A 23,353-nucleotide genomic window follows, 5' to 3' on the forward strand; every position below is an offset into this window, starting at 1 on the left:
CTAAGTAGTCAGTGACAGAAACAATGGTTTGAACTGTACAGTTGAGCTTTTCTTCTCAATTATACATGATTTCTGTGGTAAACTACGTATACCTGTCTGGACACGCCCCTCTGCTGACTGCTCCTGTGGCTCCTCCCGCAGACCCCTGTATAAAGGCGATTAGAGGCACTGCTCCTCCCTCAGTCTCCAGGATGTTGTGTGGTGGTCTCTTGCTGCTAATCGTGGTCTCTTGCTGCTAATAAAAGCCTATTGTTCGCCTCCCGTCTCCGAGAGTTGTTGATGGTGCATCAATTTCAGACAGTCAACTCTATTAACTTCTTTTCCTTTTAATGCCAACACTGTGGTTTTTTAAAAGAAATATTTAACATTCATGGATGAGACTCAGCCACTTCCATCATGGGCACAACTCTCCCTCCCATCAAAGATATCTTCAAAAGATGGTGTCTGAAGGAAGTTGTAGCCATTGCTAAGGACTCGCACCATCTGAGACGTTGCCACCATTGGGGAGAAGGCACAAGAGCCTGAAGATTCTTCCCTTCTGCCAATCAGGCCTCCAAATGGTTCATGGACCCATGAACATCGACTTTTATTCCTTTTTCTCTGCACTAATTATTATTTTTTGTAATTCATAGTAACTCCAAGTCTTTCATTTGTACTGTTACTGCAAAATAACGAATTTCAAGTCACATAAGTCAGTAATAAAAATTCTGATTCTGATGTTTTGGCCTCTAAACTGGTTCTTTGATGTAGTTAGTGCTAAGGGTTACATACAAGTCTATACATAAAGATATACAGTAAAATCATGTGCACAGTTCATTGTGCTGAACGTCCTTGCTTGATGCCTGAAAGGGTTTTCGTATATTAACGCCAGCTTTCCTTATTCCCCAGGTAATGATCAATTACCAACTGAAGAGAAGATATCTGTAATAAAGACTCCAGTCTTGGAGCATGCCAGGGTGAAGGAGCTGAGCAAGTCTGTTCCCATGCTGATGACTGAGGTATGAAATATAATTGTGAATAGGTGGTATGCATTGAAATGCTATCATGATGGATCCCACCCATCCTGCTAATCGACTGTTTGCCCAGCTCCCACTGGGGAAGAGGAAAGCACCATCGCATCAGAACCACTAAACTCAAAAACTGTAACTCCCCCAAGTCAGCAACTCCACCCATTAACCCACTCCACTATCCCTATGTACTCATCAGCCACTCCTCTCCACAGCCCCTCAGCACCCTTCATCCCTCCATGCATTCCTGCTTTACACTTACACTTCACACCTCATATCTGCAGTGACACGGTCACTGTCCAACTGTCTCACTGCTGTTACCTACAAGAGTTCCTCTTGCCAAGAGTTACTTTGTAAGTTTATCACTCCCTGTCACCTTGTGTACAGATATTCTTGCAGCTAGTGTCAATTTTTGTAAAATACAATCAGCCTATGTATATAAGCTAATTTTATGTATGAAAAGTTCATACTCAAAACGATTACTTATACCTTGTGTTTTATAGAATTGCTGTTATATCTATATTTATTGTGCATTTTTGGTTTTTGTGTTTTTATACTTATTGTGCTATTTTTAACGCTACATCAGATCCAGAGTAACAATCGTTTCGTTCTCCTTTACATTTGTGTACTGAAGAATGATGATAAGCTGTCTTGAATCTTGAGGGAAGTGCTGGTGCCATAAATGAATGGATGGAATTAAGACCTCCAGAAAATCCAGAGCAGAAAAAGTTGAGGGAATTAAAATTGCCAATTCAAGATTAACCTACCTATCCCAATCCTTGAGTTACAGTTGTTTCTCTTTAGTTACTATAAAGCATCACCTACTTAAGGGAAGCCTAATATTTAATACTTCAAATCATGTAAATTCTTACGAATTCAACAACTGTTCAGTGTGAGACGACTGAGCATATTGCTCTTGAAACAACTGTTCAAATCTGAATTCTGTTAACAATTTACTCCATTCTTGACTACAAACTTGTGTTTCTAACAATTGGGCAACTACTTTGAACAATGAAATCGTTGTGACCAACACGAAAACTTGCATCATTATTTGAGAATTTTGGATTACTTCATCTTGCAATACTAGTTCTCTTAATTCCTCACACTCATTGACACCAGACGAATGTTTTTGAAGTCTATCATGACATCACCTGATTCTCCCAGAGCTTCGAGATGCAGTGAGCATGTGCAACAGTTTGCCTTGCTGGTGATGGGCTGGATTACCGTTTGATTATTATCTTAAGGTTTGAATATTAAACACTTACTATCCTGAAAAATACATTTTTACCCTATTCCATATCACCTAACGCTTGTGTAACAACATTTAGAGTCATAGACCACGACTGCACAGAATCAGGCCTTTTGGCCCATCTAGTCCATGCCAACCTGAACAAGTCCATCTAGCTAGCCCATCTGTACCATGGCCTTCCATACCTCTCTAATCCATGTACCTATCCAAACTTCTCTTAAGTGTTAGAATTGACCCTGCATCTATCAATTCCACCAGCAGTTCGCTCCACACTTGTCCCACCCTCTGCATGAAGAAGCTCCCCCCCCCAGATCCCCCCCATAACTCAGCTAAATTTATTTAATGTTGGTTGTTAATATTTACTGTGTGTAATCACCACTTCTGACTTTCAAAACACTGTCATCCGAAAAAGTGCTTTCCACCTTAAGAGGTATTTCAAATCTAATATTTAAATGTTATTTCCATTGCTGGGTAACTCTGCTCCATGTCTAATTTCCAGACAGCACTAATTATTTATGAGACAATAAACAAAATGTCCATTTATCTACTCAGCTGGCTGGCAAATAGTTAATTGGTAACTGAGCAGGTTTCTACTAACACGTTGGCTCCTATAACAGACTAATCTTTATAACCGTGATAGAGTAGCAGTTAGCGTGATGCTATCACAGCCTGTGGCATTGGAGTTCAGAGTTCAATTCCATTGCCATCTGTAATAAGTTTGACCATCCTTTCCGTGAGCGCATGTACCGATTAGTAGGTTAATTGGTCATTGTAAATTGTTCTGTGATTAGACGAGGGTTAAATTGGAGGGTTGCTGGGCAGTGTAGCTCACTGGGCCGGAAAGGCCTGTTCCAAACTCTATCTCTAAATTAAATATAAATAAGCAGTTATTGCGTAAGACACAGGAGTAAAACTTAGGCCATTCAGTCCATCGACCATTTGATCATGGCTGATTCATCTCTCTCAACCCCATTCTACTGCCTTCTCCCTGTAACCATTGACACCTTTACTAATCAAGTTAGGTCCATGTGGACCATAGTTCCCATCTAATCTAGTCCCATTTGCTTAGATTTTAACTCAACAGTAAATAACTTGGTATGTAGATGGAAATAAATAATCAGAGTGTGAAATGGTGTTTATGACAAAGGATCTTACAGATTCGGTATGATTTCTATTTGAAAGGATATTGAGCTCCTTTATTCAACTGGTCTGTCGGTCTGTCTTGTTTTGTCAGAGTGAATCTGATTCGGCCTCCGAGATCAGCTTCAACATTGGATGGCACAGGAAGACACCTAGTGACGCCAGCCATTCTTCAGATATGGCATCGGTTTCTTCGGTAGGAATTTATCCATACAAAATCTTGACATATTCTAAACCTGGTCACTGGAAGCTGCACACAATTATTCTAATGTTGACTGTATATGCACTCTCGAACCACAAAAGATCAGATTCTTTTTTTATTCTGGGTGTCTAATCTTGCAATACAGCCCTTGTCCTCGGGATGTCTGGTTTGCCTTATTGGCTGCTCATACTGTATATTGTTTACTACATATTTTGGTGGTGGAATCCAGCTGAATGCCAGTATCTCCTTCGACTTTGATGTTTAGTTGTTACCACAGGCCGAAGAACAGTTAATTACCTGCTGCTTGGTTAGCTGCCTTGCCATTGAATGGGATTTTCATGGTAGGTCTCCTCGGGATAAAACAGAACAGACTGCAGGTTCCAACCTGAGGGTGCAGTTGAACGGAAAAAGAACTGTTTGCAAAGGAAAAGTTGTTCTTTTGGTAATCAGTTGCCCCATGAAGAACAAGAGCTGGACAATTGCCCTTATGGTGCAGCTGATGCAGTGGTGTGTGCCCAGAGCCTCTTGTGGGCGATCTTAAAAAATGGTAACCATGGTGGAGGGATTCTACAAGTCACCACTTGTTTGTTATTTTTCTGTGACTCCTCAGTGTATAATGTTAATATTGTAGCACGTGCTTTCCTGTAGTTCTAATCATTGGCTGATCATACTGGCAAAATAATGTATGTACAGTGTTAAACTGGCTAGTGATGCCTGGCATGTTTGTGTGAATAGCTTGTGTTGATAGTCAGTTTGCTGGATGTCCGACTGCGCAGCAATGACCCTTGATGAGTGCCTTCACCCATCTCTCCCTGCTATCCCACTTTTCTGAAGTCCCAAAATTGATGGGCTCTGGTGAAGGACCTGATAAATACTCCTGTAGGTTGTTGGCGAAGGAGGTAAGCTGGGGGAGAGTTTTGATCACATCTTAATGTAAAGGTTTTAAATCTTCAGAGTATCACACCTACACGAGATTATTTTTAGTATCCACCCCCAGCTCCACAGAAATAGACAGACTTTGTTTGTTTCTTCAGCTTCTGTGTGTTACACGTATATGAAAGAATTATTGCCTTGAAATTAACTCACACAACACTGTTACAACAGTTAGCTTAACCTGGATTAAGTTTTGTTTGTGACCACTTCCAGGTGAGATCCTAGGCCAGCGATGTAGGTTCTGCATCGAAGCTACGTGGGATGATCAAATTTCCCATATAAGACAGAAGCAAAAGAAAGAAAGATTAGCTTTATTTGTACATGTTCGGTGAAATGTGTTACTTGCGTCAAGTTGAATCAGTGAGGATTATGCTTTGTAGCCCACCAGTGCTGCCACGCTTCCAGTGCCAACGTAGCAAGCCCACAACTCTCTAACCCGAATCCATATGTTTTTTTGGGATGTGGGAGGAAACTGGAGAACTCGGAGGAAACCCACGCAGACTGTGGTGGGAATTGAACTCTGGTCTTACAGCTGGCTAACCTCTCCTCTACCATGCTGCTCTACCATAGTGTCATTGCACAGGAACTTCAACCATGGAGTCATGGAGCTGTACCGCACAGAAGCAGACCCTTTGTGCATTATGTTTATGCTGACCATGAGCCCTATTTATAAAAATTCTGACCCTCAGTCCCATTCTGACATCTTGGTCCATGGCCTCCTGTTGTGCCAAGATGAGACCACCCTTAGGGTGGAGGAGCAACACCTTGTATTCCATCTTAGTAGCTTCCAACCTGATGGTATGAATATCAATATCAGAAAAAAAATTCCTCCCCCACCCCTCTTCCTCTGTTCCCCATTCTGGCTTTTTACCTCTTCTTACCAATTTCCCCTGGTCTCCTACTCCTCCCCTTTCTCCTGTAGTCCACTTTCCTCTCCTATCAGAATCCTTCCTCTCCAGCCCTTTACCTTTCCCACCCACCTGTCACCTTCCAGCGATCCTCTTTCCCTACCCTTACCTTTTTATGCCGGCATCTTCTCCTTTTCCTTTCAGTACTGAAGAAGGGTCTTAGCTCGAAACATCGACTGTTTATTCATTTTCATAGATGCCGCCTGACCTGCTAAGTTCCTCCAGCATTTTCTGTGTGTTGCTTTGGATTTCCAGCATCTGCATACTTTTTTATGTTTATAATTACATATCCATCCCCGCCCTGTCAAGTTTTTTTTGGGGGGGGAAAATGTGTTTCTGGGTAAGATGAGGAAGGTGCAGGATAGATGCATTACAAAAACAAAGAAATACTCAAATGACAAAATAATACAACCATGGCTAACAAGGGAAATCAAAGATAATGTAAAAACAAAAGAGAAGTCCTACAGCAAAGCAAAAATTAGAAGGAAGATCAAGGATTGGGATGCTTTTGAAAACCTACAGAGAACAGCTAAACGAAACATTAAAATGTGAAAGCAAGCTAGAAAACAATATCAAAGTGGATAGCAACAGCTTTTTCAAAAATCTAAAAAAAATAAAATGGAGATGAGAGTGGATATAGGACCACTAGAAAATGTGGCCGGAGAAATAATAACGGGAGGCAAGGAGATGGCAGATGAATTAAATGAGTATTTTGCATCAGACTTCACTGTGGAAGACACTAGCAGTGTGCCAGGTGTTGAAGGGTGTGTGGGAAGAGAAGTGAATGCATTACTATTACAAGGAAGAAGGTGCTCAAAATGCTGAAAGACCTAAGGGTCCATAAGTCACCTGGACCAGATGAGCTGCGCCCTAGCGTTCTGAAAGAGGTAGTGGTAGAGACTGTGGAGGCATTAGTAACGATCTTTCAAAAATCATTGGACGTTGGCATAGTGCCAGAAGACTGGAAAATTGCAAATGTCACTCCACTGATAAGATGCAAATGAATACTGATATGATGTACTTCTGGAAATAACTATATATTTAATGCCACTTTCAGGTGAGTGGAAGCATCATGAGTGTTTATGGTGCTGATTTTGGAAGCATTGTGAACAGTTTTGGCCTCCTCATCTAAGAAAAGATGTGCTGGCATTGGAGAGCGTTCAGAGGAGAAAGGGTTATCATACAAGGAATGTTTGATAACTGGGTCTATACTCGCTGGAAATTAAAAGGATGAGGAGGATCTCATTGAAACTATTTGAATGTTGGAAGGCCTAGAGAGAGCAGATGTGGAAAGGAGTTTCCCATGGTGGGGGAGTCTATAATAAGAGGGCACAGCCTAAGGATGGAGGGACGTCCATTTAGATCAGAGATGTGGAGAAATGTCTTTAGTCCGAGGGTGGTGAATTTGTGGATTTGTTACCTCAGGATGTTGGGTGTATTTAAGGCAGAGCTCGATAGGTTCTTGATTGGACATGGCATTGCAGGTTATGGGAGGTCAGGGAGTGGGGCTGAGAAGGGGAAAAAATGTTTAGCCATGATTGAATGACAGAGCAGACTCGATGGGCCAAATGGCCTAATTCTACTCCTATGTCTTATAGTCTTGTAGTTTAATTTTTTTTTTACTGTTGCTGACACCTCCACCTCATACAGCAGCTCCTTCAACTACACTTTGTTTGAACAATTTAGTACTCAGAACCACTCTATCTTATCTTAAACGCCTGCACCATGGGAAACAGATGCTGTCTACTAACCCCATCTCTGCATCTCGTAATGTATATAGCTCTGCCATGTCACCCCTCACACTCCTTCACTTCAGGAAAGAAAACCCAGCCTGTCCAATCTCTCCTGTCCTCCTGTCCAGGCAACATTCTTGTGAATACTTTCTGCACGCTCTCTTGCATAACCATATCCTGATGCAGGCACCCATCGTGGGCATTACCAGGGCAGGATGGTCACCCATCGTGAGCATTACCAGGGCAGGATGGTCACCCATCGTGAGCATTACCAGGGCAGGGTGGTCACCCATCGTGAGCATTACCAGGGCAGGGTGGTCACCCATCGTGGGCATTACCAGGGCAGGGTGGTCACCCATCGTGGGCGTTAACAGGGCAGGATGGTCACCCATCGTGGGCGTTACCAGGGCAGGATGATCACCCATCGTGGGCATTACCAGGGCAGGATGATCACCCATCGTGGGCATTACCAGCGCAGGATGGTCTTAAGCCTGCAATGGAAAACTGGGATCCCTGTGAGGAAGTAGAGGGATTTACCTAAATCCCTATCCCTGCCCACTCTTGAATGTTCTGGTCTCCTTACTGATTCCGTATACGTTATGATCTGCCATCACCCCTGCCAGTTCCCAAACCTTCTGTTTGGCTGCTGCTCCACATTGATGCCATTAAGCTAGGGTTAAATCGGGGATTACTGGGCAGCACAGCTCGAAGGGCTTGAAGGGCCTTCTTCACGCTGTATCTCAATAAATAAATAGATAGATGAATAACTATTAATAAAATAGAACCTGGTTGTAATATGGAGTCTAAAAGCTGCAGATGCTGTAAACCTGAAACAAAACAGAGTCCCGGAAACTCGAGACAGTCAAGCTGCATCCATGGAGAGAGAAACTTCCCTAAGTGCCAGGTTTTGCCCCCACCTCAGGTTATAGTCACAACAGGCCTTTGGCCAACCTCCCACGCTTGGTGTTGGGAGAAGGGTGCTGGGCGCCACGTCGTCAAATCTAAGGTCTTGATTGTGGACAATGAGCTGCACTATGTCAGTGTCATTTCAATGTTTCCTTTGGGTTACACTGGAGTTTCTGAGTAGTTGTGCGTGTGCTGTATCGAGTCGTACTGTACAGCTTTATGCAAGGCGTCCCTGCCCTCTGGTTCTCAGCTATTTCTGGCTGTATCATCATGTGCTTGTTTGCTTAACTTGGCACGTGAAGATACAGAAACTGCAGCTTGCATCCTGAATGTTTTGTACTGATTTCAAAAATTAGGAGAACCTTTTTTTTATTCTGTTGGTAAAGCAAAGCTTGATTATTTACTAAGAATTCTGTTACCAAAGAATATTATTTATGTTTCCAGATAAACATTTATTTAAGCTTGAAATAGCTTCCTGTGGCTGATCATCTGAGGAGTTTAACAGTTTCGTAGATCTAAGAATAGATCTCTTTGTACCAATTCATTGTATTAGCTATTTCTTGTAGCCTTTACAAATAAATCTAGTCTGAATACTGATATGATGTACTTCTGGAAATAACAATATATTTAATGCCACTTTCAGGTGAGTGGAAGCATCATGAGTGTTTACAGTGCTGATTTTGGAAGTATTGATGCCCAGGGGTCAGTTCAGTTTGCCTTGGATTATAACGAGAAGAACAAGGAGTTCCAAATCTATGTGAGTCAATGTAAGGACCTGGCAGTGGTGGATGAGAAGAAGGGACGAACTGATGCGTAAGTAGACTTTGTTTTTCAATGCTTTCCCTCGGTTCTTTTTCCTCTCATGTCGCTGTTTTAAGAACTCCCCTGACATTATGGCATTAATCACACCCGTGACATTACAGGAACGATTCTGGCATGGATAGTGAAATGGCTGACAGGCAGGAGTCAGTGAGGAGGAATAAAAAAAGGCCTTTACTGATTGGCTGCCGGTAACTAGCGGTATTCCTCAAGGGTCAGTATTGAGACCGCTACTTTTCACATTGTTTGTCAGTGATTTAGATAATGGAATTGACAGCTTTGCGGCAAAGTTTGCAGATGATATGTAGATAGGTGGAGGGGTAGATAGTGCTGAGGAAGCAATACGATCGCAACAGGGCTCAGAGAAATTGGAAGAATGGGCAAAAAAGTGGCAGATGGTATATAGTGTTGGGAAATACATTTTGGTAAAAGGAACAATAATGCAGACTATTATCTAAATGGGGAGAAGTTTCAAACATCAGAGCTGCAGAGGGACTTGGGAATCCTCGTGCAAGAGTCCCAGACGGTTAATTTACAGGTTGAGTTTGTAGTAAAGAAGGCAAATGCAAGGTCGGCATTAATTTCAAGAGGAATAGAGTACAAAAGCAAGGAGATAATGCTGAGCCTTTATAAGACACTGGTCAGGCTGCACTTAGAATATTGTCAACAGTTTTAAGCCCTATATCTAAGAAAAGATGTGTTGTCATTCGAGAGAGTCCAGAGGAAGTTCACAAAGATGATTCCAGTAATGAAGGGATTAATACACGAGGGGTATTTGGCAGCTTTGGGGGGGATCTAACTGAAACCTACCAAATGTTGAAAGGACTAGATAGGGTGGATGTAGAGAAGATGTTTCCTATGCTGGAGGTATTCAGAACTAGAGGGCACAACATCAAAATTGAGGGTTGACCCTTTAGAATAGAGGCAAGGAGGAAATGTTTTAGCCAGAGAACAATAAATCTGTGGAATTCTCTGCCATAGACTGCGGTGGAGGCCAAGTCCATGCATATATTTAAGCCGGAAGTTAATTGTGTCCTGATCGGTCAGGGCATCAAAGGATATGGCGAGTAGGCAGGTGTATGGGGTTGAGTGGGATCCAGGATCAGACATGATGGATTAGTGGAGCAGACTCGATGGGCTGAATGGCCTAATTCTGCTCCTGTGTCTTATGGTCTTATGGAGAGAAAAACGATCTGTACTGGAGTGGCTGAACTCCCCTTCTCAGTTTTAGATTTTATATAACCATATAACAATCACAACCTCTACCAATTTAACACAAACCTCTACCACATTTATTGCAACACACACACAATGCCGGAGGAACTCAGCATGCCAAGCAGCATCTATGGAAAAGAGTACAGTCGACGTTTCGGGCTGAGATCCTTCATGAGGACTGGATTAAAAGATAAGGAGTCAGAGGTCCGAAATGTCGACTGTACTCTTCCTAGATGCTGCCTGGCCTGCTGCGTTCTCCAGCATTTTGTGTGTGTTGCTTGGATTTCCAGCTTCTGTAGATTTTCACTTGTTTGTGATTAGGCCACATTTATTGCTTTATTCTTTTATGTTTACTGTTCCTCCCTCACTGACACAATTCACATGAGTCATTTACCATATGATGGACAAGGGAACCATCCTGCATTATTTCAACAGCATTCCTTGGCCGCTTTGGAAGCTTAGTTGCACCATTTCCCTTCCTCTCTCAACGAGACACTCATAACAAGCCTGCCACTTTCCGAAGGCTACAGTTACTCATATTTAACACGTGGGCTTATAGTTAAAAAAAAAATCACCTGAATGCCTATATTTATGTAAAGTAATAGTTTTGGAAAGTAGTGTAAATCATGTGATAGAGAATTCATGATTCATTTTAAAATTCATTAAAAACTTTGCCTAACTTCTGAAAGCTTAATGCTATCTCTTGCTTGTGTGTGTGTGTGTGTGTGTGAACATATGTATATGTGCGTATATCCTGAAAGAGGCCCCACGTTGGGGTGTGAAGGTGTATGGCATGCTAGCCTTCATTGGTTCGGCACTGAGTAGAAGAGTAAAGAAGTCATGTTGCACCCACAGTGTATAAAACTTCGGTTAGACTGCACGAGAGGTATTGTGTACAGTTCAGTTTGCCCCATTCCAGGAGGGGTGCGGAGGTTTTTCAGAAAGTGTAGAAGAAGTTCACTCAGATGCTGCCTGGATTAGAGGGTTTGAACTATAAGAAGAGGTTGGACGAGCTTGAGTTGCTTTCACTGGAGACTGGAGGGGAGGAGGGAGAGATGATAAAAGTTTATAAAACTGAGATATAAATGGGAGTTTGCAATGTAGACTGGATAAGTTTCATTTCACTGCGATTATCTAATATAAAACAGTGAAAATGCATTTAATGTGAGTGATGGAAATATTAAAGAAGATGTGCAGGGTAAATTTATTTTTACACAGAGTGGAGGGTGCCTGGAACAGATTGCTGGGGTAGTGAAGGAAGCAGATGTGGTAATAACATGTAGAGAAGAGTTCAGCAAATAATTGATATCGTTTGAAAATGATTATAAATTGCACAGTTGAGTGGTGTTGTTTTGACTAATTACAGGTATGTAAAGACCTACTTGCTTCCAGATAAGGCACGCATGGGCAAGAGGAAAACCTCTGTCAAGAAGAGAAACACTAATCCGCTCTACAATGAAATACTGAAGGTACGATGGTGCCTCAGCACTCAGAATGCTGGAGGAACTCAGCAAGTCAGACAGAGAGGAGGAACAAAGAGTCGACATTTTGGGCTGAAACCCTTCATCAGTTTATAGGATGAGATAGTTGGGTTTTAGAGGAGCTTATCTACATCCTGATAATATTTATCAATTACATTTAATACATTTAATTTAATTTGCCCTCCTGCCAATAAACGTTAATTCTTGATCTCAAACTCTTCATATCCCATTGGTGTGGTCACTCCTATTCTGCCAATAGTATAATAATAAGCCCTTCAGATTAGATGAAGCTGTAATTTAATTTAGAAGATCTGATTAGACGATTTAATGCTCAGTGCCTGTTTACCAGGCAGAAGGTGAAAGCTCCTGTGTCCGTTTACATACAACAGCCAACTAGGAATATTTGAGCTAGAACTGAATCTTCATGCTAAATGCAACACCTGGGGAAAGTTTACAATGTATTTTATGTGTCCGGATGCTCCAACATTCCAGAATTAATCATTTGTCCCTGTGTTTTTGGCAAGTGTCTCCAAGGTTCTATGAAGTGCATTCAAATTAATATCTGGTTAATCTGCTATCTAGTCATATCCACTTAAGTGATATGCATAATGGCTAATTCACTGAGGAAGATGAAATGCTTTAATTTACTACATCAGCAACCTACTGGATTAATAATTAATTTTTATAGAATTGTTTTTTTTCCCCCACCAACAGTATAAAATCGAGAAGAGTGTTCTCCTGATCCAGAGACTGAATTTGTCTGTCTGGCATAATGACACACTGGGCCGGAATAGTTTTCTGGGAGAGGTGGATCTGGACTTGGCCAGTTGGGATTGGAGTAATCGAGAGCTAAACTGGTATCTTCTAAAATCGAGGGTAAGTAACATAAAATGTTATTTCTGCCTCTGCACCTATGGTTTATCTATCTCCACCAGCATCTTAGGAGAAGTTTGAGTATCACCAGCAGCAGTTGTGAGGATATAATGTTCCTTTGATTGAAAATTTTAGAGGTCTTTAAAAATCCAAACTTGACATACACACAGTGGCCACTTTATTGGGTACACCTGTACACCTGCCCATCAATGCAAATATCTAGTCAGCCAATTATATGGCAGCAATTTAATACATAAAAGCATGCAGACATGGTCAAGAGGTTTAGTGTTTAGAAACCATCAGAATGGGGGGGAAAATGTGACCTAAATGACTTTGATCATGGAATGATTATTGGTGCCAGATGGGATGGTTTGAGTATCTCCAAAATTGCTGATCTCCTGGGTTAGTCTCTAGAGTATTCAGTATAGATCTAGAATGACGAGAATGGTTCAAGATGACAGGAAGGCAACAATAACTCAGATAACCACACATTACCACAGTGATGTGCAGAAGTGCATCTCTGAACACACAGCACATCAAACCTTGAAGTGGATGAGCTACAGCAGCAGAAGGCCAGGAACATAAACTTACCTCAGCACAGAATACAAAGTGTAATGCTTTTTCCTAATCTTAATCTTTAATCTTTTAATTAACTGCTAATATTTAAAACTTGTAGCTTTTAAAATAATCTTTTAATATGTTAAAATACTTTTGCATTTTCCAGAGGAAGGATTCTGTCATCCTTCCCCTCGGATCTCCCTCCTGGCCCTTATCCTTGCAAGCAGAACAAGTGCTATACCTGTCCCTACACCTCTTCCCTCACTACTATTCAGGGTCCAAAATAGTCCTTCCAGTTGAGGCAACCCTTCACCTGTAAGTCTGTTGAGGTCATCTACTGTATCTGGTGCTCCCGGTGTGTGGCCTCCTGTATATCAGTGAGTCCCAACGTAGATTGGGAGACTGCTTTGCCGAGCACCTATGCTCTGTCTGCCAGGAAAAGCAGGATCTCCCAGTGGCCACCCATTTTACTTCCACTTCCCATTTCCATTCCAACACATCAGTCCAAGGCCTCCTCTACTGTCATGTTGAGGCCACACTCAGGTTGGAGGAGCAACGCCTTATATTCTGGCTGGGTTGCCTCCAACCTGATGGCATGAACATAGATTTCTCAAACTTGCAGTAATGCCCGTCCCTCTTCACCATTCCCCATTCCCTCTCTCACCTTATCTCCTCACCTGCCCATCACCTCCCTCTGGTGCTCCTCACCCCCCTTGTTCTTTCTTCCATGGTGTTCTGTCCTCTCCTATCAGACTTCCCTTGCTCCAGCCCAGTATATCTTTTACTAATTGACTTCCCAGCTCTTAACTTCACCCCTCCCCTTCCAGGTTTCCCCTTGTTTCTTCCTCCCTCCCCCTCCTTCTTACCCTGACCCCTCAGTCCTGTTGAAGGATCTCGACCCAAACCATCGACTGTACTCCACCACAGGTTGTGTGTGTGTGTGTGTGTGTGTGTGTGTGTGTGTGTGTGTGTGTGTGTGTGTGTGTGTGTGTGTGTGTGTGTGTGTGTGTGTGTGTGTGTGTGTGTGTGTGTGTGTGTGTGTGTGTGTGTGTGTGTGTGTGTGTGTGTGTGTGTGTGTGTGTGTGTGTGTGTGTGTGTGTGTGTGTGTGTGTGTTTTTCCTAATGATTGTCAAATGAGAAAGTCCCCAACTGAACTAATCACTTTTAATACATTCTTGACTTTCTTTTGCAGATTCCTGCAGTGGGAGTTGAAGTAGACCACAGAGGAGAAATAAACCTCGCCATCAAATACATCCCAGCGGGCACCTTAGGTAACCATTGATGTTTCTTCAAAATTGCCTCTAAATATTTCCAGCACAACGCCTGATGTTTTTCCTGCTTAGTTCAAATCTCTCTTGCAACAATAGTTACTGATTTATCAGTATTATTTTACAACTCGAGAGTGTGGTGGGCAGAGATTTTCCTTTCATTATCTGCTTCCTCCCTCTTCTGCTGGAGGATGTGAGTCTCTGTAATATTACTGTAATAATAATATTATAGAGTATAACTAAATATAAAATTATATATTTTCATTTGTAACTTCCAGCCCAACTTTCTACAAAATATTTCACTTTGCCAACTTACCCCTGAGTACACCCTTTCTACAAATTGGTCTCATAGCCCTTGATAGTTCTTCACTGAGTCACCAGCTTTGAAGATGCAAAAACACAGTGTGGTTTTGTAGGCTCAACTTGGAGTAAAGCAATTTTATGCCCATTTCTGGATTTCTTAGAGCCCTGTGGGAAATTCAACCCAGATCTTCCTGTGAAGTTTTTGTTAGAATTATAAATGTTGTTCTTGCACAAAGCTTCTCTGGTGATGTCAGAAATAGCCTGAGTGTCACACTGTCATGACCAGATTTAAACTGTGTGGGAAAGTCTTTCCAGAGTAGCAGTAGTGGAAGGATTTGGATTTAAGTGATAAATATACAGCTTGCCTCGTGTGTGAGTGGGTAGTTGAATTGAAGGAAGTGTTGGGAGAACTAGTTATAGAGAGAACTTGTGATGCAATGGGAGCACCATAGACTCATTGAGCCAAATTACTTCCTTCAATGGTGTAATGATATACGGAAAGCCACGCACTAGTAAATAATGCAGAAATACATCTTACAATGTAAGTAATACCCACTGGAGTAATACATCTCCAATCTGCTAATTAAATTTGCTGATGACACTCCACTGATTAGCCTTATCTCAAATAATGCAGTGAGATATTTACCAATGTAAGTAATACTGATTGGATCAATACAACTCCAATCTGCTGATTAAATTTGCTGACAGTACTACACGTATTGACCTTATCTCAAATAATAATGAGGCAGCCTACGGAGAAGAAGTCACCCTGACATAGTGGTGTCAAGAAAACAACCTCTTCCTCAATGTCACAAAAACAAAGGAGCTGGTTGTGGACTACAGGAGGAATGGAGACAGGCTGACCCCTATTGACATCAATGGATGTCATTGATCAATGGAGACAGTGAACAGCTTTAAGTTCCTCGGGATACACATCACCGAGGATCTCATGTGGTCTGTATATACTGGCTGTGTGGTGAAAAATGCACGACAGCGCCTCTTTCATCTCAGGCAGTTGAAGAAGTTTGACATGAGTCCCCAAATCCTAAGGACTTTCTACAGAGGCTCAGTTGAGAGCATCCTAACTGGCTGCATCACTACCTGGTATGGGAACTGTACTTCCCTCAATTGCAGGACTCTGCAGAGAGTGGTGCGGACAGCCCAGCGCATCTGTAGATGTGAACATTCCACTATTCAGGACATTTACAGAGACACGTGTGTAAAAAAGGCCCAAAGTATCGTTGGGGACATGAGTCACTCCAACCACAAACTATTCCAGCTGCAACCATCTGGGAAACGGTACCACAGAATAAAAGCCAGGACCAACAGGCTTCAGGACAGTTTTCTCCATTAGGCCATCAGACTGATTAATTCACGCTACACAATTGTATTTCTGTGCTGTATTGACTATCCTGTTGTACATACAAGTTACTATAAATTTCACATTGCACATTTAGGTGGAGATGTAGTGTAAAGATTTTTGCTCCTCATGTATGTGAAGGATGTAAGTAATAAAGTCAATTCAGTTCAATTTGATACTGTGTTCTTCAGAAGTTTCTGCTCATCTGGTTGGAGAAAACTGAGGATCATTGTTACTGGGGTCTGTTTTCTTTTCTGTATGTTGGTGGCACAATGATTGAACTGTAGAATAGTAGAACATTTATGACATAGGACGAGCCTATTTGGGTCAATATATGTGTATTGGTGAACTTGGAGAACATGAATTTTGTCTAGAATCCTGTTATGGTGGGTCAAGGAGAACTTTGTTCTGATTAACTACAGGGGCCCAAGAACACTTCTCCATATTTCTTCACTTCCTGCTCATGTAGCTTTAATTCACAGGTTATATAACAATTTCAGAATTTGCAATGAAAGATTCATTTTCATTTTTATGTTGTTTATTAAGGCACTGGGGATCCCCCTACTGGAGAGGTGCATATCTGGATGAAAAATGCCAGGGACTTGCCACAGCTGCGATCGTCAGGAGTAGACTCATTTGTGAAATGGTACTTTCAACAGTTATATCGATATCTTTCACATGACCACGTTAAATTCTGCAAACAGATTAGCCAGATATTTTGTAACCTTTAATCCTAGATAACCATCTTTGATTTATCTTACTTCCTTATTTTATGTTAAATTAGAAAGGGCATGAGTTTCTGGTCTGCAAATTTCAGATTGAATTGCGCTCTTTGTTTAGTGTCCTTAATTATGTCTCCCCCTAGCTACGTGCTCCCTGACACAAGTAAGAAGAGCTACCAGAAGACCCGGATCGTGAAAAAAGACATCAATCCAGTTTATAACCATACTATTGTATATGATGGTTTCAGAACAGAGGATCTTAAGGAAGTTTGTGTTGAACTGACAGTCTGGGACCATGAAAAGCTGACCAATCATTTTCTGGGTGGACTCCGGATGGGCCTTGGTACAGGTAAATACGGACCCCCAAACAATACCCACCAGTCAATCGCCATTTTATCTCTCACCATCCATATATCTGCACTGGTATGCAATTCTGGTTTGGTGCCCGGCTGTACCACACTCCCATTTGAGACAGGCTTCCCACCCACTCACGCTCACAGACCAAGTCCAGAGAGGCTGGCATCTTCCAGCACAGAACAGGTACTAGGCAGCCATTTCTATCTTGAGACTGTGCAGGGCCAGTCATTGTAAAACTACAGCACAGCATTTCAATTTGATGGTTTTAAATCTATATCCTTTTTCTTTGCCAATTGCTTTACAAGGAAAGTGCAGTTTTGCTTTGCACATTTTGTACAAAAGTATTTGTGTTGGCCATCTTGCTGTTCTTTCTTTTAATTATCTAACGGAGCCGCGATTTAATACGACATCAGTGTTTCAAACGGGGTGCTGTTGGAGTGTGGTGGACTGACCCCTACCTTGCTGAGACCAGACAGCAACTCCTAGACATCAACTCTTACCTACTCCTTGAAGAAGAATGTGGGGGGGGGGGGGGGGGAGTGGTGTTGCAGTATGTTGAACTGGCCTCTACCTTGCTGAAGCCAGGTGGCAACTCTCAGACACATCCTCTTGCCCACCCCTTGAAGGGGAGCCCACTCTGGACTGTCAGAAAATTGTCTCTGACGCCATCACAACTCTGGAGAACTCCCATCCACTGCCACAATACTTACAGTTCCCTTACCCTGCACTTCTCACCTCTACCTCCTACCCAAGATCCACAATCCTGACTGTCCGGGTAAACTTATTGTTTCTGCCTGCTCCTGCCCCACTGATGTCCACATACCTTGAATCCATTCTATTCCCCTTGGTTCAGTCCCTTTTCACCTACATCTACAACACTTCATATGCTCTTGATTCCCTTAACAACTTCCAATTCCGTGGCACTGACCGCCTCATTTTCACATGGATGTCCAACCCCTGTACACTTCTATTCCCCATCAAGAAGGCCTTAAAGCTCACCACTTCTTCCTCTATGAAAAAACCACTCTTCTCGGTCTGGCAAAACTGGTCCTCAGCCTCAACAGTTTCTTCTTCTGCTCTCTCTACTTTCTCCAGACTCAAGGGCACGGGCCTCAGCTATGCCTGCCTTTTCATTGGCTACAAAGAATTGTCCATGTTCCAAGGCTTCTCTGGTAATGGTCCCCAACTATTCCTTCGCTACATTGATGATTGCATCAGTGCTGCTTCATACACCCATGCTGAGCTCGTCAATTTCATCAACTTTACCTCCAACTTCTGCCCTGCCCTTAAATTCAATTGGTGCACTTCTGACACCTCCCTCTCTTTTCTCAATTTCTCTCTCTCTCCATCTCTGAAGACAAACTGTTCACCAACATCTTTTATAAACCTACTGGCACCCACAGCTATCTTGACTATTCTCTTCCTACCCTGTCACTTGTAAAAAAAAAAGCCATTCCCTTTTATCAGTTCCTTTGTCTCCACCCCATCTGTTCCCAGGATGAGGCTTTCCTTTCCAGAACATGAGAGATGTCCACTTTCTTCAAATTAAGGAGTTTCCCTTCCTCCACCAATGATGCTGCCCTGACCCACATCTCCCCCATTTCCCAGACATTCATGATCACCCAATGACTTTACAGGGAGAGAGTTTCTCTTGTCTAACCTACCAGCCCATAAGCCCCTGCATCCAACATCATTCTCCGCAGCCTCCGCCATCTCCAAAGGGATCCTACCACCAATGACATCTTTAACAGATCCCATTCTCCACTTTCCACGAGGATTGATCCCTCGGTGATTCCCTTATCTATTCATCCCTCCCTACTGATCTCCCTCCTGGCACTTATCCCTGCAGGTAGCCAAAGTGCCATATCTGCCCATTCGCCAGCTTCCTTACCTCCATTCAGCACTCCAAACTGTTCTTCCGGGCGAGGCAATGCTTCACCTCTAGATCTATTGGGATTGTCTATTGTATCTGGTGCTTCTGATGCAGCACTCTATACATTGGTGAAACCTGCCATAAATTGGGGGACTACTTTGTCAAGCACCTCCACTCCAACTGCCAAAAGTAGAATTTCTCAGTGGCCAAACATTTTAATTCCTATTCCCATTCCAACATGTTGGTCCATGGCCTTCTCTTGTGCCACGATGAGGCCACTCTCAGGGTGGAGCATCACCACATCATATTCCATCTGGGAAGCCTCCAAACTGATGGCATGTACATTGAGTTCTCCTCCAGTAAAAAAAATCCCTTCCTCCTTGTTCTATTTTCCATTCTGACCTCTTACCTCTTCTCACCTGCCTATCACCTACCCCCTTCCCTTTCTCACATGATCCACACTCCACTCCTAATAGATTCCTTCTTCTCCAGCCCTTCACCTTTCCTACCCACGCGGGTTCACCTGGCACTTTCCCCCTTCCTTTTCCATCATGAAGAAGGATCTCGGCCTGAAGCATTGTCTGTTTATTCTTTTCCATAGATCCTGCCTGACCTGCTGAGTCCCTTCAGCATTTTATGTGTGCTGCTTTGGGTTTCCAGCAACTGCAGATTTACTTACGTCAGTGTTTTATAATTTAACGCCATCTGGTACTTTGGTGCCATCTAGTGACAATATCATAGCATAACCCTTGCAGCCTCCCTTCATGATAGGGCTTCATGTATGTGCATGGATTGCTGATTTACCAGAACTGTATATGGATAAAGCAAACACCCAGATCAAATCCACATTATAATTCCATTGCTTCAACTCTAAAATAAATTCCAGTCTTGTTGATCAGCCAACTACAAGCTACTCATTTCAAAAAGTGTTTAAGTCATTATATCTTAACATTGGCTTGTGGCCCCTGTTCTTGGAAATAGAGCAACCTTCAGTAAAGCACAGATGTGTTAATAAAATAATGGATACAGTGCAAACCCAGTCTCATTTCACCATTTGCCCAATTCTGAATGACGTGGTAGAAAATAAAATAGAAAATTACATCAAAAAGATATGTTAATGAATTTTTTTTTTTTTTGCTCGCCCTTTACTCCTTTCCAAGACAACTTTTTGGTTGTATGAATTTGATTCTGAATGAAATACTAGATCTACAAATTCTGTTCAGAAAATTAACACAGTTCAACAAATTGGCAAATGTAGCATTATGATGGGCAATGGTCTTTTGGAACTGTGATTACTTGAAAGGAATATTCACAGTGGTATCTAAACTTTGATTTTAAAATATTAACCTGATCCATAAGTACATAATGATTTGGATTAGGGAGAATATTAGACAATATAGGAGAAATTCTCTCAATATTCTTGGAGAATCCGTCCTGATGGTCTTTTGACATATCATGGGGCTAAGGGCACATATGAATATTGGAAATGGATATTACTCACAACTTGCATAGTATTGCGATGGTGACCTCAACTGAAGAATATTCTTCTGTGTGATATAGGTTGCTGCGATCTTGGCCATGGGATTAACATTCATGTAAACGCAATAAGAGTTGACTGTTTTGTGGATTTCTCTGTCCACTGGGTTGAGCAGACTTTCTCCAGCTCATTTTGTTTTACAGGATATAGTTATGGAATTCCAGTTGAATGGATGGACTCAACAGAAGAAGAGGTGGCTCTCTGGCAAGAAATGATGTCCAGCCCAAATGAATGGATCCCAGGTTCCCTGATACTTCGATCTCGACTAGGGGGCAAGAAGCTTAAATGAAACACACCTTGTGGAAAAATAAAGACATTTTAGGATCATTGCTGCCAAAGAGTCACTGATTAAATACCGATGTTGCCCTTAATGCATGAATCAAGTGGAAGGTTTCCAATATATTTTCCTTCTGATAGAACTGAATTTATTGCCTTTGCTTACCTTGAATTCCTTTTACAGAATTCCATTCAAATGCTTAAGCAAATAATTCTGTTTCAATGACCGTGGTATTTCAATGTTGATATTTCCATAGGTACTTCCTCAGGAACCACTTGCTTCTTGCATTTTACCAAATGGGCCTCTCCGTTGAATACAAGTTTCACATCTCATTTAGGAAGCATAGTAACAGGAAGCAAAGGTTATTGGTGTGACAACTTCTTTTCTGAAGAATTTCTCTGTGATTCCCATTACTAAAGGGACCCTTGGGAATACGTCAACATCTAACAAAAGAGTGGCTACCTGTAGTTGTTTGTTTTAGAGACACAGCACAGTGACAGGTCCTTCTGGACTAATGAGCCTACACCACCCATGTGACCAATTAAACTACTAATTTGTACGTCTTTGGAACGTGGGAGGAAACCCACATGGTTACAGGGAGAACTTACAAACTCCTCACAGACAGCAGCGGAATTGAACTCAGATCACTGGCACTGTGAAGTGTTATGCTAGCTGCTACACTACCATACCAGTGCCGCTCCCTGTAATACCCCATTAAACTAAATTAATCATCACCCAGAACTTAAGAGTGGGAAGTAAGTAAGTAGCTGAACCACTTGGTTATTGCGTGCCTTCCACTATAATGGTTTCTGACTAGAGGGCAAATTGAGGGGGAAACGCTGATGACCAGCTCTGGAAGCAGGAAGCAGTTAATGGGCTATGATCAGACTGGAGAAACAGTCAACAGAGAGAACAAATGGAACAGCGATCTCCATGTAGGTACTGGACTGGATAGAGCTTTGCTGACTCAAGTGAATCATTAGTTTATAAAGGATATTATTTATACTTTTTGCCTCCCTTTTAAATCAGCTGTTAGCTTCTACTAAAGACCAGCTGATTCTTGCTTTGGAATAAAAAGGTTTGTAAACAACAGTGAAGCTGTCTCAGCAAATGAATGTTCATGCAGACTCCAAACTTCTTTTTGAGATATCCTGTAATTGTAGCTTAGAAGAAAATAAATGTTAATATGAAAAGCTCACATGGGAAAGGATTGTAATACAACATGTTCTCAAGTCATAATATCCAGCTGACTAAAGTGGATTAGGAAAATTGTGGTTCACATTGAGGCCCATAATGTTGTTGCTTTAATTGGAGTGTAGCTGCCAACGTGCCTGGTACGCTGCGTCATTATTAAGTTCAATTGAAGATTTAATTATTTTTCCATTCCATTTTGGTAAGAGTCATTCATCCAAGTACAAGAATTTAAACACAAAGCACTTCCTTTTGAGGGGCTGCTTTAAATGTACTGATACTTGTTAATTGGTATGTATAACGTGACTAATTCAACACGGTGCTTGAGACTTCTCATGGAATGAACCGTATGTTCCAATTGAAATGGGGCAAATGTCAAAGCAATTTGTCCTTTACACAAAGAAATTTTCTTTCTCCCCACCCACACAATTTCCTCCCCAGCCAATACTAGTTATATTTAGAAACATGGCCAAGTATTTGCCAGCCCACCAATTATCAAAAGAGAGCATTTATGACACAAGTAGTAAGCAATTGCTGTCTCCATGACATACTAGTCGATGGTTAAGGTAGTTATTTATCATTCTATTTATAAATGTGCCACGTGTGTGAAAAAACATCTGTCTCTTCCCAGAGGGGGGAAAATCAATTTTCTCAGCAGAGAAACCCTAGAGAATTGAGTTGATATATGCCAACACCTCATTTGTAATATTGAAACGACCTGTTCAACTTCGCATCATTTCCAAATGGTTTGTTGCTGCTATTTTCTGATGTAGTTTGCAATTAAATGTTTACATGTTGTAATATATTCTATGGCTGATAGTTAGTGTCTAATTATTAGCTATTACTGATGTGAAAAGAAAGAAAAATGGTTCGACTGGTCCTGATCTATTCTGAGGATGGTTCTCAAGTGCAAAATAAATGCATATCACTGGAGTTGAGTCTACTGAGATGGTGTGGATATTATTGCTTTGAAATTGAACTTTAAAAAAATGAGAGATGACATTTTGGACTGTAAAATAATTTTAGAATGATGGCAAAAAAAGGAGCTATGTGTCAGTGTTTTTGTGTAAGTTGACTTTCTTACAATTCCTTCAAACTGAATTAACTTCTGAAAATACAAAATCAGAAGACTTTCCATGCAATATAAATATTAGAAGATGTAGATTCATCACTGATACAATAAATCAAACTTTCTTCTTTCTGGCATTCTAAGCCTCAGAAGTATTTGCTATCTGAACAGTTTTGTTTTGCATCACCTTACATCCTTGGCATCCTATCAACACTTGTGCAGATGCTGAAGAAATAAACACTCATAGAAGATTCTGGTGCAGCTAGATGTCCCAAATACCTTTGTGAGTCCATTTTTTAAATCTTTGCAATCCCAAGGTTGGGAACAACCGTTCTAGTGAATCCTGTTGGGCTCAGCTCTCATGTGGTGTAA

The 23,353-nt window shown here is 41.7% G+C and overlaps 1 protein-coding gene across 7 annotated transcripts in view; it reads left to right on the top strand.

Moving 5' to 3' along the window:
• LOC140734305 (synaptotagmin-like protein 2) overlaps positions 1-23,118 on the top strand; it is a 100,762-nt gene extending 77,644 nt beyond the window's left edge. For all 7 annotated transcript variants that reach the window (XM_073058088.1, XM_073058084.1, XM_073058087.1 and 4 more), the window contains 9 exons: positions 889-998; positions 3,491-3,592; positions 8,722-8,891; positions 11,479-11,581; positions 12,308-12,469; positions 14,217-14,295; positions 16,502-16,601; positions 16,821-17,026; positions 20,588-23,118. In XM_073058088.1, coding sequence (XP_072914189.1) covers positions 889-998; positions 3,491-3,592; positions 8,722-8,891; positions 11,479-11,581; positions 12,308-12,469; positions 14,217-14,295; positions 16,502-16,601; positions 16,821-17,026; positions 20,588-20,733 — 1,178 coding nt within the window. In that variant the 3' untranslated portion in view covers positions 20,734-23,118. The remainder of the gene's footprint in view (positions 1-888; positions 999-3,490; positions 3,593-8,721; positions 8,892-11,478; positions 11,582-12,307; positions 12,470-14,216; positions 14,296-16,501; positions 16,602-16,820; positions 17,027-20,587) is intronic.
• Positions 23,119-23,353: the final 235 nt, after the last annotated feature.

This window comes from Hemitrygon akajei, chromosome 10, assembly GCF_048418815.1.
Source record: "Hemitrygon akajei chromosome 10, sHemAka1.3, whole genome shotgun sequence".
Classification (NCBI taxonomy): domain Eukaryota; kingdom Metazoa; phylum Chordata; class Chondrichthyes; order Myliobatiformes; family Dasyatidae; genus Hemitrygon; species Hemitrygon akajei.